Source organism: Sebastes umbrosus, chromosome 6 (assembly GCF_015220745.1).
Source record: "Sebastes umbrosus isolate fSebUmb1 chromosome 6, fSebUmb1.pri, whole genome shotgun sequence".
Classification (NCBI taxonomy): Eukaryota; Metazoa; Chordata; class Actinopteri; order Perciformes; family Sebastidae; genus Sebastes; species Sebastes umbrosus.
The window spans coordinates 27,124,622-27,145,151 of record NC_051274.1 but is presented as its reverse complement, the minus strand read 5'-3'; the positions used below and the strand labels follow the sequence as shown (position 1 = coordinate 27,145,151).

The following is a 20,530-nucleotide window of genomic DNA, read 5'->3' as shown; positions in this document are numbered from 1 at the left end:
CAGATAAGTTCTCAGTTATTGAGCTGTGTGTTAAATTATGTTTTGCTGCTTCAGCTCACACAGCTGACATCTCCTCCATCTTCCTCTTGGCAAAAGGCCCCATTTTCATCCTGATGACGGGGACTGCATCAGTCAGACAGGATATAATATTTTTATAGCTGACAAGCCAGACACTGATGTCTAAAGATGCACGGCCAAAAAGATGCAAATGTAACTATCATATGACTTGTTGCAAGAGTAGATATTTATAGCAAAGAAAGAAAGAGAAACAAAAATACAATTTCTTATAAGAACAAGTCTGGTAATCAATGTTAAATACATTTACTTTATGAAGTTTTTAAAGGTTTCATAGACAGTGTCAGTGTGCCATTGTCTCCACTACCATTTAATTTATAAGCCATGCTTTTATGCATTATACATACAGGAAGGACAAACCAAAGATTAGAATATTAAAAGTGAATCCAAAATGTATCAGTGTTTCTCTCACCCTTGCGGTGCCTGTGTTGCTGGGTGAGGCCGTTCTCGTCCCCACTGGTCAGCGCTGCGTCCGTCTGGTTGTTGTTGGCAGCGTCCTTGCTGTAATCGCCCCCCAGGGGGCGCTCTGAGCCCCACTTCTGAAGGCTGTGGGTCTCACACTCCTCCAGAGCGGGCCAGTAGGACAGGAGGTCATTACCATCCAGATCTGTAACACACAAAAAGAACAAACACTTTCTGGTTACTCTGTTGTTCCAAAAACAGACTCCTTTTTACACAAACATGTTCTCAAGTCAGGTCAAGACTTTATCAACCAATGATGACGAAACAAAAAAGCTCACTGAAGTAGTGATTAAGAGAAGAAAAGGGAAAACATTTAAAAATCGAACTTATTATAATTTTCATTTAATTTTATAATTTTTATTTATTAATTTATATTATTATTATTTTATTACCATTTTTTCTCCTATTTAGTTTTTTAATTTACAGTTACTATCTGTTATATGTACATCATTTATTTGTTGTGGTTTAGGTTTGTGTAGTCTTTTTTCTTTTCTTTTTTTTCGTTTTGATGCGAAATATTTGCAGTCAAGTATTTCCCATTTTCATGTTGTTTATTTGTTACGCCCCTGGTGTGTAAAGGCCTTTACTCAGCTATGCACAATCCTCTGGTCAGTCGACGGCTTCACTGAATCGATGAGGGGTTTAATGCTTTGTCACAACGAATCCACCGCCATCTTCACACTGTGACTTCCAGTAAAAAGGCTCCGGCCCTTCACTTTGACTGCATCGATGAATTGATTGGTCTGTAATCTGGCAATCTGGATCTTGTCCTCCTCTACTCAACTGACAGCTTCGGTCCATGTTTTACCCTCATAGAGTTCATATGATCCAGATGGCTTATTAGGCTAAAAATGGATTACTTATATGGATTTATAGATTTGCACGTCTGGCCTTTTCTCACAGTGAAACCTTTCACAGAGCTCTACATATACATGACATTTATATATCACATACTTTGAAGTGCATAAACTCAATTATGCATGATATCTTTCCATGTGTATCTGAAGAAAGAAGGTATTGATTAATGACTGACATTTTCTATAGTTGTGTGTGTGTTTTTGTGCCTACACATATTGTATGTTTCCATATATCTGAGAAAGAGTGGACTTCTTTCTACAGCAGGGACCTAAATTGCCATACTTGTGTGGGTTACGTCCTCCAAACCAAAGATATGCCGGTCAGGTTAACTGGCGACTCCTAAATCTTCTATTATTCCAAACATTAGTGGCTTTTTAACTGTGACAAAAAAATGCCTTAAAAAGCAAAAACTAGTGAAAATGTCGAGATAAATCATTTGAAAATCACTAAAGTACTCCGTCTACCTTTGGTGCCGTTGTGGGTGGGCTCTGTGAGCAGACGCTCGCTGTGATTGGAGCGTTTGAATCGCCGCTGGATGCGCCCACGGAGACGGACGTTGTCCTCGCTCTCAGAGGAAGGGATGGAGAGGCTGCGCTCCTCCTCCATGGAGAGGTCGGAGTCTGAGTCCGAATCCTCACCTAGGAGAGAGAGAGAGAGAGAGAGAGAGAGAGAGAGAGAGGAAACAAGTGAGAGGAGGGAAGGAGAAAAAGAATATAGAAGAAGGAGAGCTAGCGTTGTTATTCTCCATTGTGATGTAAGCTTAATCTTTATTGAAAAAGAGAGAAACAGGGGTGAAGAAATGGAGAAAGTGTCACCACTGCTCGTTAAGACTGTGTGTTTGTGTGTTCACCTCCGTCTCTGTGGAACATGGCGACATCCAGGTCTGTTGCTCCAGTTTGGACGATGTTTTGTTCCAGAGTCTGACGAGCCAAAAGATTTTCTCTAATGGGGAAAGAGGAGAGAAGTGAGCGCACACACACACACTCAGTATACTGTATATGCAGTCGTGCAGGATACAGATTAAAAACAGAGAGCATCCATACACACACATAAAGACAGACAAGGCACTCACTGAGCCGTGAAGACACCAACAGCCACTCTCAGAGTACATTAGTGTTGCTCTACATACACTACAGTACATTGTTCCATCCAATCGTCTTCATCTTTACCCCACTGACCCACTAAATGCACGACAGGGTTTTTTGTTAGCGAGGGAATTTCCTCCCTGAAGCAACTTTCTCCCAAATAATTTAATAATTTATTATCACTTGAACATTGTTGGTATTAAACCATTTGCTCTTGAACTACAGGAGGAATTATGCTGGTTTGAATCTACTCTAACAGCCACAGTGTGGATGTTTTCCATCCAAATTCATCTCTAGTTTGTTGGTGAAAGCTGTTGATGTGTATGCATCATGTGTGTGTGAAGTGAACCGTTGTGTATTTACATACCTGGCGGAGCTGACGGAGGAGATGGTGGAGGTTCCCAGGGTGATGCGGTGCAGCCCGCTCTGCTCCAGCAGAGATGCGTTGTGATAGGGGTTCTGAGCCTGAACACAACAAGGTTGAGAGACTTACATCAATCATTTTAATGAAAAATAAAAACTAATTTCCTCCCTCATGATGCTTTTTAAACATGGCTGCACTTACACCACATACTGAAGTGTATCAACAGTTGAAATCCCACCCTCATTATGGGCTACTTGTGCTCCTCTAGCGTCTGTTCCATAATTCATCTTTGTATAGAGGATTTCTTTCTGATACTGAAGATTCCTATCCATATCCTAAGATAACGAGTACTTAGTACTAGAGCTGCCCCCTGAAATGAGTTGAATCATTGTCAGTGACCCCTCAGTCGACATGAAATTCTTTAAGTCGAGCCGTCGTTTTAGGCTAGATGACAAACAGTACCTACAAAGCCTGGTAAATGAGACAGGGTCTGAGTTTCAAGACGGGTTGGGTGGGTTGGACAACGCCGCAGACACCTCGCACCTCGGAGGACAGTCCGCCCCGGCTGACAGTTGAAGTTAAGCGAGGGGGCCCCGTCCCTCAGTCCCCATAGGGAGAGCGGGCGCAGCAAACACTAAACAGCCCCGGAAAGCAGCGATGTCTGGGTGAGGGGTGCTGTAATGCTCACAGCCGGAGCCGCGAGTCACATTCACCCCGGGCCTTTCCAGGCCGAGAGTCAGTCGTGGCTCACCCTGGTGCCCTAACAGGGGTGAGGTCCCACGCGGGGATCCTCCCACACCGAGCGGCCATCCCTGACCCACCGAGTTGAATCCCCCGGGCAGACTGTGTGGACCCCACCGGTTGAGAAGTATAAAAATATTTTTGATTCATTATGAAACTGTGGCAGACGTTATTTGACTCTGTTAAAGTGGTCGAAATCATCACTGAAAGTCATGTCAATAGATTTTCTGACTGCCAGATAATGTAAAAAAATAGTAACTAGTGGTCGAATCTTCGTATTGAACAGCCAAATCTGATTCTAATCAAATAAATCTGATTTGGGTAAAGCCCTACTTAGTACTATAATAGGTGGATAAAATTTAAGAACCATGTCAAGACATCTTTCTTTTCGTTAACGTTCAAAAACAACCTGCATGATATTTTCCTACAGCTTCCCGAGACTCATGGGAGCTATTATAGTTACTGAAAGCTGACCAGGAAAAAAAATAAATATGAAGGAGGCTAAAAGCTCGTGGAGCAGAAGCTACTATATATATACTATACTGTATTAGGTCACTGCAGTCATAAATAACGTATCACACGGTGTGAGTCAGATAAGCGTTAGGATGCGAATAGGTGGTCATTTGTGTCTAATAATAGTTTTGGAAAGATGCAGTTATTTTGCCCCAGATGGCTCAGTGATGGATCGGAAGAGCTTCACAGGAAATGGGGGTTAAAAGGGTGAAATGAACTACGTATAAACCAACACACCTTCACACACACACACAAACATACACACATACACACACATACACACATCCAGGCCACATATGAAGTTCACTGGATAGAAGAAGGGATAAAAAGGGGATATTGGACTGTGCACATGCATACACACCTTCACACACACACACACACACACACACACACACACTGGCAGTAGCATAGAGGAGAGATAATGAGGCTAAAGAAAGCAGAGTGCAATGAACTAAAAAAACACATACGAGATGGAAGAGACTGAAGAAAATATGTGAAGACAGGATAGGGTTACACACACGCACACACACGCACACACACACACACACACACACACACACACACACACACACACACACACACACACACACACGCACACACACACACACACACACACACACTGCACAGTGCTTTTGTAGAAGTGGGCTGAAGAGCGGGCCGGGCTCCACTGGTCGGTATATTGTTTTATTTGGGTCAGCGACAGACCCTGAAGGCAGAAGGAGAGGAGACAGCGAGGACAGGAAAGATGGATGGGTGGATGGAGGGAAGGAGGAATGGAGGGCAGGAGGGCCTTTGTGCTGCTCTAGTAATGGACGCAGTGAGGATGTGCATTTAGAGAATACTGTGGAACAGAATAAAACATAGTAAATGGCTTTGAGATGATTTACAGCTTCACATCAGGGTCTTATATTCACCCCGCAAGTCATTATTGTGGAATAATAACCATCACTTTATAATATTATATCTCATGTAAATGATTCAAATATCTTTAAATATTTATTAACACAATGTGCTGACTATATCACAGCATTATGTTCCGTTTAACATTATTATCTTATCTGTTATATCACAATCCAAATCATATCCATAAATGTAACTACTCTTATGGAGCGCAGAGCAAAGTTTTGGTGTGCAGGCATTTAGAGAACAGATATGCAGGGTGTCAGATCCATAGAAAGCAGGCAGTTTATAAGGATTTAAAATTCACTTTGCACTCGTGCTGATTAACAGGATTCAGCGGGTGGACATAGCGTTCCACCAGAAACATCATTAAATGATTCTAGATTATTTTTACAACAACTTAGATCTGATAAAATCATCGTAATAATGGTCTAGGAAAAAAACATTGTCGATCATCCCTTATACAATCTGATAGCCAATCGGCATAAGCCTAATATGCTGTGAAAATGATTGCATAGTAATGTTATTTCAGACCAAGATATCAGACGACAATAAAAAGTTTTAGGTTCAGCAGAGACGAGCTGCAGAGTGTGTGTAACTGTGTGTGTGTAACTCACAGTGTTCTGTGGTGCTCTCGGTGGGTCTTCTCCGGGGCTCTTCTTACCCAGACAGGCTACGCTCCAGGCTTCCTTAACCTCGGAGTTGAACACAGTGAAGACCAGCATCACCGACAGACCCTGGGAGAGAGAGAGAGAGAGAGAGAGCGGTAGAAAGTTTAAGTTTAAGGTGCTAATCTGCAAGATCCTTGCAGATGTTTTATAATGTATTTTCGTTTGGACACGCACTACCTTTTTATTCTTTTTACTCGAGCAAAAATAACTATTATTTGGCCAGTTATTTTGACGTACTGTATGTAAAAATGTAAAAGCTGTAATGAACTAGATGGAAGTTGAATCAGTGCTAGAGTAAACCAACATGTATATATGTAAACATGCACTTTGTTCATACCTGCACGAGGCAGAGGACATCGAATATGTAGTAGAAAGCCACGATGCTGTTGTTCACAGCCATCAGACCACACAGCCAGGTGGAGGTGGCCACCAGCAGCAGCAGGAAGGCGTTACGGATAGTAGCACTGGAGAGAGAAACACAGACGTCAGTGGGGGAGAAGCTCTGACAAAATATGAGAAGTACAGTAATAAATAATAATAGTAAATAACATCATTTAATAAAAAAAATGCAAACTCCTAATAAATGAGTGTATGTTGAAGTACATGAGATTTATTGTTTTACTTTTGTTTATTTACCATGGTATTGAATTGGTATCGAGAATTGTGGAATTTCACTGGTATCGGTATCAACCAAATTTCTGGTATCGTGGCATCCCTAATCTCTACATGTACAACTTGGATGTACAAGCTAATGACACGGTTAATAAGCTTTGACTGGGATGTCAATAATAACACTGATTACTTTGCCGGCTAGTTAACCAGCTCTTGCCACCTCATACCACAATATACTTTTACTTCTGACATCATAACAATGTGGTCATTAGACATCTATCCATTATCTGCACACAGACAATTCTTTATTGATGCCCACGATACGGGTAATGAAGAAATTTAGAGACAGAAACACAAGAGTGACAGGAAGTGAGAACCAGCAGGAAAAGATGACAGTATAGAAACCATACAATGAATACTGAGGCAGAGATGTGGGAGCGAGGCAAAGAGGGGTTAAGGGGATTTCCTTGTGTCGTTTATGCACATGTGATGTGATCAATAACAAGAACTGACATGATCATTGTCTATCAAATCAACATTGACTGAATGACACAGATGTATTCCCCTCTGCTCCCTGTTAGTTCACCAGCCACAAACCATTTTTCAAAACTACACTCCCCACGGCTTTGCGATGCTCATATGACGGCAGACACAAAAGATAAAAGCCACGCTGTTTGGAAATTTAAGCAGAGATTTATAGTTTATAGTTTTATTGAGGTTGTTGGTAGTCACTTGTTATGTATGCTGTATAGTAATTCATATTTCATTTTTCATGCTTCAGCTGGGTTCAGCAAAGGCTATTTTGAAGTCACCAGACCATTTTTAAAGTGCCATCTTTATACAGTACCCTCTGAAGCCTGAAATAAATCAAAACTTTCCCCAAAACATTAAAATTACAGTAATAGAAGAGCTCACATACCATGATGAAAAATACACAACAAAGTAATTTAACCCTGGTGGGTGGGTACTCACATGACGGGGAGCTTCTTGGTCTCCTTCTGAGAGGGATTGCAGGACATCTTGGCTACAATCATGAAAATCCCTCCATTCATCTGGATAGAGGGAAATCAATACAAACATTTTTAATGCATTCCAGCTAATCAATAACTGCCGTCAGCAACATCACGGATGAGGATAAACAGATGGAACTAAATCAATGTGGATAAAATAGTCATCTATGTGGGAAAAAAAGGTACATTTATTAAAGGACAAAGACATTCAAGTCTAGGAATTGCTTCTCAATTCTGTTTTGGTTCCTCCTTTAAACAACAAATAGACAAATTAGTGAAGGAAAGAAATGAAGTCGCTGAATAAATGAATTATACAGAAGAAGCGAAGACACAACAAAAGGATGGAAGTAATAAATACAGGTATGACTAAAGGTTAGAAATGAATGAGACTGATTACTGGCTACGCTGCACTGAAATTATTCACAAGCATTATAAAAACCTGGCACAGTTTCCTGTCTACGATGTTGCAGTGAAGTTGTTAAAATTATGGTCTTGCAGAGTTCAAGTGGGTTGTGTTTGTATTATTCATTTGGAGCGCGGCCACTAATGATATGATTTGGTCAATTTTGGGAGAGTATCCAGCCAGCGATTCAAAGGCAGGGAATAAGGAGCCAAGTTTCTGTACATTTCTATTTGAAGAAGAGTTTACTTTAGGATGATATTGAGCCTAGTAAGCTGAGTTAAGCTTATCTGCACTAAGTTTTATGATTATAAGCACCTATTGCAGATCATTTTGGGACGATATGCTTATCTCCCGATTCGATACTATCATGATACTTGGGTGCCGATTCGATATGTATTGCGATTCTACAAGTATTGCGATTCGATATTACAATTTATTACGATTTTTGTTAACTTTTTTAACACTAGACCATGGGGAAAAGTTAAATCATACACTTCTAGGGACTTTTACTTTGGAAAATATCTAAATTTATAGAGTATAAATGCTCGATTTTGTGTCTGTATGTAGTCAGAGATGTCCTAAAGTCAAATATACCAGTCCTTGTCAGGAATTAGTTATTACATTTTTTCCAGCAACCCCAAAAAAATCAAAGAATAAAGACATTTCCCTCACAAATTAGTGGTATTTTCTTTTTCATTTATAAGGGACATGTAAAGTTTTATACTTCTGGTTTATGTAATCGATTTAATCTTATTTCCATATATGTATTTTGTATATCCACTTTTTATTAATACCTTATTTTGTAAACCTAACTTAGTCACATGTATACTTCCGCTAACTTTGCCAAGTCCGTCGCTAACTCTGAGCTCTCTCTTTATAAATTAAAAAATGGATTACAAAATCGTAAATACGTTGCATAGGTGAATCAACCTTTTTTTCCCCAACCCTACTGCCTGCTGTTTACACTATATTTTTATTCAACTATGTTTGTGCATACATTAGGATTAACTACAGTATATCACACAGAAAGGGAGACAGTTACCAGTATGACGATGGCAATGGGACCAGCGAAGCTCCAGATGAGTTTGTCATAGATGGAGATCCAACAGAAGTCTGGGTTCCCGTAACCTTCTGGGTCCAAACCCACCGCCAGACCTGCAGCCAAGACACAGAGACACACGGACACATCAGACAGGAAGAGAGAGGCAGTACAGGATGTGACAGCATGTAATTACCTGAATGACAGTGGCAGGAAAGGTCAGAGACATAACAGAACACATCCCAGGTAATGTTAGCTATTCATCTTTTTAATCATTAGATATTTTTTAAATAATAATTTCAGGTGACGAAACATCACGTTGAAGGTAATCAACTCATTGGAAACAGTGGCTGTAAATGATGATTACATTATTCTGCCTTCAGAGATGTCAATATACGTTTTCAGAATATTGATTCAGTCCCAGTACTGATTTGTACAGGGAATTAATCACTGATGCTTCCCATAAATTACTATCCAACATTAATATGAGCCAAATGTTGTAACTATTTTGTATTTATTTTACACTAATATCCACCTGATTCTCTCAAGTTGTGACTGAGCTAATTAAACTTGTGTGTTTTGAAGGAGACTAGTGCTAAAAACAAAATAGTAAAGATAAAATCTAAATAATTTTTGGATTTGTTTAGAGCTGCAACAATTAATCGATTAGTTTTCAACAATTAAATTAATCACCAATTAGTTTGATAATCGATTAATCAGTTTGAGTCATTTTTTAGGAAAAAAAAAAAGTCAAAATTCTCTGATTCCAGCATCTTAAATGTGAATATTTTCTGGTTTCTTTCCTCCTCTATTACAGTAAACTGAATATCTTTGAGTTGTGGACAAAACAAGACATTTGAGGACATCATCTTGAGTTCTGGGAAACATTGATTGACATTTTTCACCATTTTGTAACATTTTATAGACCAAACAACTAATCGATTAATCGAGAAAATAATCAACAGATTAATCGACAATGAAAATAATCGTTAGTTGCAGCCCTAGATTTGGTTGCAAATCATTTTTACCGAGAACATCACTGAACTCACGACCATCCACACCACAACAATTTACACATTATCTGCTTAATCAAGTAAGTTTTTATTCATCCATTATTTGTACGACCAGACCACACCTCCATGTCGGCACCAGACGAGGTTGCTGGGAGATTTGTGGCATGTACTGTGAAGTCTTTATTCCTTGTTTGGACAACTGTTGAGGTTTTGACAGTTGTGGGTATAAAGATTTTTTAAATTGAATTGCAAAAGTAAGAGAGAGACAGGAAGAGCCTGAATAAAGACGGACAGACAGATTAAACACACCTCTGAGCCCGAGGAAAGAGACATGCAGCCAGTGTGTGTGTGTGTGTGTGTGTGTGTGTGTGTGTGTGTTGTGGGAGACAGATCCACTCTTGAGGCAAGGTGAGGCAGCGGTCGGTGTGTGACAGTGAAAGAAACAGCAACAGATAGAGGGGAGTTGACAGCATGTGTGTGTGTGTTTGTGTGTGTTTGTGTGTGTGCGTGTGTGTGTGTAAAAGAAGCAGGGAGACAGAAAAAAGCAGACAGATATTACTTGCTTACCGTATGTGTCAAGGAAGAAATTGCCTGCGTCTGTGTGTGTGTGTATGTGCTTTACTATCTCTATATTAAAATGTCACAGAAACCTGTTTAATATGAGTGTCAATAGGACACCTTATCTACACAGCCAGACTCGCTGTTAATGTGTGTGTGATGTGCATGTCTGTGCACATATATGACCGTGTGTGTTGTCATGAATGTATAAATGAGGCGAGGACTTTGATGCATAGACACACTCCCGACACATATCACAGAGATCTTACGTGTCTGCATGTGTGTGACTGTTTAGTAGGCTGCAGCGGTAGTTGATGTTACAACATGTTACATGATGGTCGTGCACACACCGACAACATTGCCCACCGTCCCTACTGTCGTTTTGCTTTTTTGATGGGTGTGTTTAGTTTTTCTAATTACGTATTTTCACAGTCTGATACTTCAACAGTTTTTCAACAAACTGCGACTTTCTTGACTTGCATAATTATGTTTTAAATTGACAAACATCATATGTGGGATTCATGACGCAATTCAAAGATATTGAAAAGGTATTTGTCTCTCGCCGTTAACTACTATACTATATTTTTCCGAAACAAGGTCCCATGGTGGTCCACCGGTAGGGGCGGGACTTCGCCTATCTATAAGGGAACCATAACGTTAATGAGGCATTAACCGTGAGGAGGACGGAGCGTTCACAGCCGGTGTGTGAGGCGCAGCGGCGCCAGTTGGAAACCTGCAGCTCGGCAGCGAAAGCTCGACCAGAGAGGCCAGAGACACAGCCATCCAACGTTAATGATCAAAGTAAGCACTCTACGTATATTGAGCGTCATTTATTCTTGGAAAATGTCCGGTGTAATCGGTAACACCGGTTTATTAACCGTCGGGAAAATTTCCTCATTACTGTGTATGTGTTACCTGTGATAATAGCGGGCACGCCCCAGCCAATGGCGTAGTAGAACCTCATGGCGCCATAGTTGATATTGCGTTGCTCGGTCTGCATCCGGTAGATGTGAAGGCCCTCAACGAACATCCAGGCAAACGTGGACATGAAGAAGTAATGCAGGAGAATGGCGACGACCGTACACAGGAACTGGACGGGGGCGAGAAAGAGAATAATTAAAGGAAGGAAGGAGGAAAAGGTGAAGATAGCAGAAGGAGAAAGAAAAGAGGAGAAGCAGGGATGAAACAAGATGATAAGATTGTGAGAAATAAGAAATATAATCCCTTGTATTGATTTGGTGACAGTTGCAGAGCAGACATCCTGGCAAGCGACCAACATGTCTTTATTACAACGCAGCAGGTGTCAGCGATGAAGTAACAGCCATTCATGATTTAATTACCAACGCGACTAATGAACAGAGTTTATGGCAGCATGTTACAGTTTGTCTCCAGGAAATGCTCAAAATACCTGATATGAATGTAAATGAATGTTGTTAATGTGCTGAATTATAGAAATAACACCCAAGGGTGTGTTCTTAGTAAAGAACGCCCTGGCAGGTAATGTGGTTGTCATGGCAGTTATGTGTGTAAAAGTCTGGAAGCATTCATGTAACATAATCTGTTTACGATGGTAAAAACAGCAAGAAACCAATATAATGCTAACTTGTCTCCTGGTTTTAAAGGAACAGTGTGTAACATTTTAGGGGATCTATTAGCAGAAATTGAATATAATATTCGTAACTATGTTTTCATTAGTGTATAATCACCTGAAACTAAGAATCGTTGTGTTTTCGTTAGCTTAGAATGAGTCCTTCATATCTACATAGGGAGCGGGTCCTCTTCACGGAGTCCACCATGTTTCTACAGGAGCCCAGAACGGACAAACCAAACACTGGCTCTAGAGAAAGCCTTTCAGGTTTTTACGTTACCTGAAAGCCACTGTAGTTCTCCGACATGCTTGTGAAACTGCAGTAACGTGAGCCACAGAGTGCACAACTGTGGTACCACCAGGCAAATTGAAGGACCAACCCCAGATTATTACGTTGCCATTACTGTTACCTTCATGTTACCCAATGTACTGTACTTTTTTTGTCTTGTTTTGCCTCACCTGTTATGTCTCTTTGCACTAAATAAAAAAACAAAGCACAACCAATGAGATCAACTGGAACTGTTGTTGTTGCCTAGAAACGGTGAATGGTGTTCCTTTTGCTGTTTTTGGTGACATATTTTACCTGCTGCCTCTGCAAGGCTCTGTGCCCGACCTCGCGGTGAGTGAAGAGCAAATGTCTTATCATGTGAGGGCAGCTTACAGTAGTGTTATTATAGTAAGGATGGCCTCTGAGCGAGGCGAACGGCGTTACCACGGTTTTGTACTCGGTGGCTCTCGTTACCACAGTCTTGGAAAGGGAGGAGTGAGCGGAGGGGTACTCAGTTGGTTGCAGTCTGCAACCACACCACTAGATGTCGCCAAATCCTACACATTGTACCTTTAATGAGAATTATCAGCTCAGTTGAAACATATTTGCTCCAATTGTTTGAATTTAAAATCGTATATTTCAAGCTTTCATGAGCTTTTAAGGTAATGAACTGCTACAAACAGCAAATCAGTATTAGTAATACATATTAGGAATAATTTTGGAGAGATATTTATAAAACTTCAGCTTGGTCCATGGTTGATGTATTCCTCTTCATCTTTTGAAATATCCACGAAATAGTATTGATGGACGTGGAAAACTTTGTCTTTATGCCATAAATAATGCTGCATGAATGCTGAGAGGATTTCAAATCAGCGCTAATAGATGATAACCTAAATATCTGAGGTCTGTACTGCCATGGTTTAGATTGCATATTATGAGGAATGAATCTCAATACTTTTTGTCAAGGCCGGAGACAAACTTCCAAATCACTTTTGTCAGTTAAGTGCTGCTGTTTGATTTGGCAGTGACGCTGAACTTCTCCATGAATAATTTCTGAGAAATTACCCTGCGGCTGCATTCGAGCATGTCTGAAGTGGTTTATTTGAACTCTGGGGCCTTCGGTCTGTGTTGTTTGTTTAACCAGATGAGAAAGATGCCATTCAAACTCAAGTGGCTCTGAATTACGGCACCTACACATCTGAAAGGGCACGTCACTGTCTTCTGAGAGAACTGTGGTGCTGTTTGTCAGAAGTAAAAAACTAAATCTAATAACTTGTAAAGGCACAAATTTGTGAGTTAAAATAGATGGCTGCTGGCAACTGACAACCAGCCTTCAAAGTCATGCTTTGAATACCAAGTGTAACAAAATGAAGTGAGAACAAACAGTCTGGTTTGATTTCTTAATTAATATAAACACCAGACAAGGAGGATTACAGCTTAAAAGGCTCAAGCTGTCCATCCATCCTGTTTTGCCTTAAGTTGCAAGGACTGAAATCAGATTCGCTTCGACTCTCCCTCTGTCAAAATCTTTGAGGTTTACAGTTGACAAAATGCTCTAACGTCTAGTGAACAAGCTTCTTGTGAGTCCATCCCAGGTTTTCTGGGATGTTTGACTGCAGCCTGCCAACAGGACAGACACTTAATATTCAGACCTGGGGCTGGAAATATTCCTCCAGAAACTTGAGTGACTCGATTACCAAAAATCATCGATGCAAATTATTTGCGATGCTTCGTTTAACCCTCCTGCCCAGGCAAACTCTGGGGCGTGGGTTTGCCGTGCCGCTAATCAACGGTGTGCAGATTGAATTGAACAACAAATCCCTGTTGAAATCGGCAGAAGGAGAGCTAGTTAACGTTAGCAGCCGGTGAGCAGCATAATTAACGGAGCTAACAGCTAATGTTAACGGAGGTTGCACCGAGTTACATTATGATGCATCCAAGGTCTATTCAGTAAAAATACCATTGGGCGAAGGTAAATTATAACATTATCATGATGTGTTCAAATGTAATCTTGTAAAATGTAGTTTTTTGCGAGAAATGACTTAATGACTCTGCTCAGCCTGTGCATTAACACCACAGGCTATAATACATGTGCAGTGTAACTAATGACGCGTTCTTGACGCGTCACCCTGCCTCTTTCCTTCTGCCTACAGAGAGAGGGACAGAGAGAGAGCGGGGCTGGAGGGGGGGGGGGGGACACCTGTAGATTCGTTGTTTTTTCACATTAAACTTTACGGTTGAGTTTGACCAAAGCACACTTGGTGATTGTTGGAAAGAGTGACGACGACGGTTTAGGTGAGCTTTTTTTTGTTTCTGTCCAGTTTGAATGAAGTGTTTTACGCTGCTCCGCTGCGTACAGCTGATCTCAACATAAACAAAAATACACGTGGATGATGGCGCAAGCTGCACGGAGAGGGGGGGCAATCGTACTCGGGCAGCTTGGCAGAGGTCTGCGCTCTCTGAGCGCCATTCTACTTTGAATTATGTGTTTTTATGCAAATAACCACTATAGATGGTAGAATACTCGATTACTAAAATAATCGATAGCTGCAGCCCTTTTCATAACCAAAAGGCTCATGTTGGTGACATGATGACCTCAACAAATTATATATAGAAATGCTTTGAAAACTTTTCCACTTCAGTTCGTACCAAAGAAAACAAACTATGCCATCACTAAGCTGTTGCAGTCGTAAACACCTAAGATGTAAATGTAAACTCTCTCTCAACCTTCATGGACTCTTACGACAAAAGAAAAATACTTCACTCAGCAAATACTACAGCTGAGCGCTCTACATCTTTAAGATAAGGAGAGCAGACTTGTACGTCCCAGAATTTAAAGTTAAAAGAAGCTCAGTATAGATTCCTAACAACACAGCCAGAGAAGACACACACAAACAGCAGCAGACTTGGCAAGAATACAGCCAGACGATGAATTTCACACTCACACAGGAATCCCAACACAAGTTACACACTAAAAGATAGGAAGACTGAAACCAAGTGTGCACACAAACACACAGGACCGCTGCGAGCACTAACATGCTCTCCCAAGCATGATGCACATGAATTAGAGAACATATTGTTCGGCTAGAAGTAACAAGTCGCACTGTAAGAGCCGTACAGTCGACTGTGTGGGGGTTACAGCTTAATTAATTGGATTTCATGCTGAGTGAGCACATATTTGCAGAACCTTCTGTACAAGACTGGCTGCTCTTTAAACACACATGCACACACATACACCCACACACACACACATATTTGTGATGTAATAAAACAGAAAGAGAAAGTGGTCAGGAGAGAGGAAGGAAACAAGAGAACAAGGACAGGGGAGGAGGAAAAATGTAGGAAGTGTTGAGCATAATAGAGAGGCGAAGTCCCGCCCCTTCCAGTGACCTTATTTTGGAAAGAATAAGTACGATAGACAACGACGAAAGACAAAAACATGTTTTATACAGTTTGAATTGTGGCACGAATCACACATATGATGTTTGTCAATTTAAAACATCATTTGGCAAGTCAAGAAAGTCGCAGTTCGTCGTAGGTTTTTACGTAGTATCATTCAGTTTTGTGTGAAACCGCTCTGTGAAATACATCCCTCGTCTCACACAATATATGTCACCAACACTAGCTAGCTAGCTGACTTAGCTATGTTCCACGTACAAAGGTAACGTTATCTGACCTGATGTGTTTTATCCAGTGACTCCTGGTCTTTTTATCAAACGGGAAGTGAAAGAATGAGTCAGACCCGTTGCTCGTGTGATTACATGCCAGTGCGAAACACACAGGCATCGTAGCTTCAGTGAGACAGACTTATGCGACTTTTGAGTGTGTCGTCTTTCTAATTATGTATTTTCAGTCTTAACATTCTTGACTTGCAAAACGATCTTTTAAATTGACAAACATCATATGTGGGATTCATGGCATAATTCAAATGTCTCTCGCTGTTAACTACAATACATATTTTTTCTGAAATAAGGTCCCATGGTGGTCCATCGGAAGGGGCGGGACTTCGCCTCTCTCTAGGAAGATGACTTACAGTAAAAGAAGCAGCAAAAAACACACATATGTGATGTAGAGAGGCACAAAGTGAGCAAGACTGAGTGATACAGAAAGGTAAAAAGACAGAGATGTCTTGATATGTCCTTTAGAGCTGCACCAGAGAAGGGGGATATATTACGTTCAGTATAAAGCAAGAAGGCAGTTTTAAACTACTGGCCACAATATGGAGGTGAGTACACCTTCAAATCTGCAAAACGTGGTTAAAAATGAGACAATTTTAAGGGCCAAAATCAAATGTTTGCTCATTCACAACGCTGCAAGTTGGGAACTGGAGGGGCAGTGATATGAAGGGTAAAAGAGGAAGGCAAGCCAAAGACATTACAGAACAAACTACAGAAACACAAGCACACAACCCCCCACCAGTATCTACCTGCTGCTCCGTCTGATTGACCCCGAGCAGAAACACCAGCTCCGACAAAAACATGGCCGCCGCTGTGTTTGAATGGATGCTTCTGGTGTTGGACTTGAGGCCCCGGAGGCAGGAGAGCACCAGGACGGTGAGGAGGAGGGCCAGCATGGAGACGCACAGGGAGGAGTATGTGACCAGGGCCAGCGTCTCCAGATCCCCCTCCAGCTGCTGCTCAAAGAGAGAGAAGGGAGAGAGATGAATTTATATCATTTCAGAGGGTGTAGATGGAGAGAAAGGGCAGAGGAAAGGAGGGGAGTAGTAGTAGAGAGAGGAGATGTGAGGAAAACATGAAAAATGGGAAGGCAAGGCAAACAAAGGGATTAAAAACCACAAGGTGAAATAAGGCAAAGAGATGAATGATCTGAAAACGAATCATTTTAATTTGTTGAAATGCTGCAACTTCAGTCATCTGTCTGGCTTCACTGAGTGTGAACTGACACTATCTATATCAGAGATGTTCAATTATTTGGAAAGCAAGTAAGCTTGATGAAATTAAAAGAAGAAATCAAAGCTGCATCAGCCAGCAAGTTGCTACAAATCATGAAATGTAATGTCGTCTAACTGCGCAGAATACCGTCTGCTTTGTAATGCTAAATATTAAAGTCTTCCAAAGGATTGAGAGAAACAAAGGACCTCTGTATTCAACAAGGTTCAACGTTAATGTTTTCTTCAGAAATCTACTTGCTCAAAGTAAATTTTTACTGGCCCCTATATAAATTGTTTTATCAATTAGTGGTTATGTAATGACAACAAAGACTAAAGTTAATTATCATGTTTAATCTTTATTTAAGTAAATTAATCTGGAGTTTCGCCCACATCCTCTAACTCCACGAGCTAAACTCCTGTTTGCAGGTTAATCCAGCTCATAAACTTTGTCTTTACCCACCGACATTTTTTCAGGAGTGCCCGATCGGTACTCTGCATGTGCGAGATGGCTCCCTCCTTAGCTACTTCAGCTATAGATAATAACAATGTGTTTAATTATTTTTCACCCCGTCCGATCGGGCAAGTGAGTTGCTAGATTTAGTAGCCTGATGTGGGATTTAACTAGCCCCGGGCAAACAAGCGATCCTGTTTAGCAAAGCAATTTCATACGCCTTTATTATAAACAAGTCTCAAAGCATTTCAAAGAGAAAATAAAAGGAAGCAGATGAATCATACAACAGACCAAGCATACTAGCAGATCTATATATCTGGGCACATCTACAGCCAGTGAATGGAAATGAGACACTCCTCTTCACATTGCTCTGGACTAATGATGATGAATAAACATCTTATTGAAGTGCTTAATAATTCAATGTAATCTATACATATTTGAAGAAATTCACAACTTAAATTAATCATAAGACATGTGGTTTCTGATTCCACAAGTCCCATCTCAAACGTCAGGTCTGATACATCATCACTTAGTATGCTGGGCTACGTACGATGGGGGTTTGCATTAAACTGTGAAAATTTTCTACAGGATTCCTACAAGGATTCCTCCAGCCTCCAGGATGTCAGGCAGGATTTAATTCTCTGGGATTTCAAACTTTTACACCGACTAAATCCAGCAATTACCAGCTGAGATGTTCAAATGAAAAAAAGAAGAAGAAACCCGACATGTTGGTAAAAACTGGTGTGTATGTTCACACAGCAGGATCACTGGTTAGGAAATGTTAAATGAATCCACCACATGCCTCATATGATAAAGAGGAATATGAATGAAATGATTTATAAATATGTGGGCCATATATCAGTGGGTAGTTCTCCACTGACAGATCACTAACCTCTCTGTGTGAACTGTCCATCAGCACGCCGAAGGTGCCCAGTCTCTGGCACTGACAGCGGACATGAGAGGTGTTCCTGAACACCACCATACAGTCCCTGACTGTCCAACAGCCTCCTATCTCATACCTGCAGAGAGAGAGAGAGGGTTTATAATAAAAGGTCAAATGTTCAAGGATGTGAAGACACAAAGACATGAAAAACTAACTGTATCCTATTTGCAAAAATAAGTGTTTGTATTATGTGTAGGGCTGTCAAGGTTAACGAGATAATTATGCATTAATGCAAATTTGTTTTAACGCCACAAATTTCTTTAACGTATTAACACAACTTGTGTTTTTTACCTTGTAGTCGGCTCAATTTTAAAGCTAGCGTGAAGATACTGGCATCTCATGAAACTAGAAAAACCTAAGATATCCATTGGTATCAACCACGTCATACTTGCTCAGAGTCTCCCCTTTACAGACATGACCACTTTATGATAATCACATGAAATTTTGGGCAAGTTATAGTCAAGTCAGCACACTGACACACTGACAGCTGTTGTTCCCTGCTGGGCTTGAGTTTACCATGTTATGATTTGAGTATATGTTTTTATGCTAAATGCAGTACCTGTGAGGGTTTCTGGACAATATTTGTCATTGTTCTATGTTGTTAATTGATTTCCAATAATAAATATATACATACATTTGCATAAAGCAAGCATATTTGTCCACTCCCACTGTATCAATACAGTGTGAAGCATCATATACTACCACAAGGTAACTGACAATACCTAGCCCTAATGTACTGTATGTGTATGTCTGTGTAGGAATACATGAACCAGTGTAATCTGTACTCACTGGTTGCTGTGGTTCCACTGCACACACAGTGGCTTGCTGCGATTGGCCGTCTCCAACAGCTTGAACTCGAGCAGGATGGGCTGGTCCAGGTGTCCTCCCACAAACGTCTGGTTGTTGTAGACAGAGATACTGACCACCGGGGAGTTCATTACCGGGTGTCTGGGAAGCCTGAGAGAGAGAGAGAGAGAGCGGAGTTACCGTACGTCTCTACTAGATAGACAGAAAGCAGAGTTTGATGTCCTGGTTAGGACGGTAAAAAAAAAAAGGCAGAGACGAGGTGAGCAGAGAGGAACAAGTTCGGTTTACTAGAGAAGACTTAAATGACTGTTTATTGACATCTACTGAAAACTGGTCAGTTTGTTACTTTGTAATTAAGCCCGGAGGTGAGGAAGAGCAGCGGGGGAGGGGGAGAGGGATGGGAGGAGAGGTCAAATGATGCTGAAGCAAAGCTGAAGAGTCTATTAACCTATAAATCTACTGACAGAAAATTAATTGACTAGAATTCTGATGGTCAATAGACCTTTTTCACAGCAGACATTTTGACATGTCTTAAGGCCTTTACACACCGGGGATGTTTTTTTTATACCATTAATTCGCACGTCAACGGGCATATATTTATTTTTTTAATTTTTCTCTATAATTTAACTTAAAACTGTTATGAGGTTCTTAAAAGGTTCTTAGAATGAGAAAATACTTTTATTAATATTTATTTATTGAATTACCAGAAAACATGCTATATCGTGATATATATCGCTATCGAGATATGAAATGACTGGGTATTGTGATAGAAGATTTTGGCCATATTCCTCAGCCCTAACGTCAATATATTTTTTCGAACTGTTGTTTTTGTCATGAATACTTCCACAAATTACACAGAGAAAAAGCAACGTACTGTACTTTTTTTCCAGAACAAGTTAGATTTTTCTGAGCTTTCGCACTGCAAATACAGGCATCAACCAATCACGTTGTGTGGAACCGGTAGAGTTGCGCCTATATTTATGAAACAACAACACCGAGGCTCCGTAGTCCGAACCAAGACAGCAGGATCTGGTATTTTGCATGCTGGTTTACTGGGACACTTAATGGAACTGCGCATCGATATTGTTATCAATTTCACCTGTGCTTTTCCTGCTATGACAAGGCAAAATGTCTGCTGTGAAAAAGATCCATTAATCATTTAATTAAAATATTCATCAACAAATATGCCAAACATTTCTAATTCCAGCTTCTCAAATGTGAGTATTGCAGCTTTTTTGTCTGTTTCATTCTTCATCATTGTAAATAGAATATCTTTGG

General features: G+C 40.6%; 1 protein-coding gene across 2 annotated transcripts in view; it reads right to left on the bottom strand.

Moving 5' to 3' along the window:
* Positions 1-20,530, bottom strand: part of celsr3 (cadherin, EGF LAG seven-pass G-type receptor 3) — a 125,538-nt gene that overhangs the window by 4,014 nt on the left and 100,994 nt on the right. For both annotated transcript variants that reach the window (XM_037772995.1, XM_037772996.1), the window contains 12 exons: positions 19,235-19,402; positions 18,395-18,521; positions 16,587-16,793; positions 11,220-11,394; positions 8,737-8,849; positions 7,254-7,333; positions 6,007-6,133; positions 5,616-5,735; positions 2,848-2,945; positions 2,246-2,337; positions 1,860-2,033; positions 488-682 (listed from right to left, as the gene is read on the bottom strand). In XM_037772995.1, the coding sequence (XP_037628923.1) occupies positions 488-682; positions 1,860-2,033; positions 2,246-2,337; positions 2,848-2,945; positions 5,616-5,735; positions 6,007-6,133; positions 7,254-7,333; positions 8,737-8,849; positions 11,220-11,394; positions 16,587-16,793; positions 18,395-18,521; positions 19,235-19,402 (1,676 nt within the window). The remainder of the gene's footprint in view (positions 1-487; positions 683-1,859; positions 2,034-2,245; positions 2,338-2,847; positions 2,946-5,615; positions 5,736-6,006; positions 6,134-7,253; positions 7,334-8,736; positions 8,850-11,219; positions 11,395-16,586; positions 16,794-18,394; positions 18,522-19,234; positions 19,403-20,530) is intronic.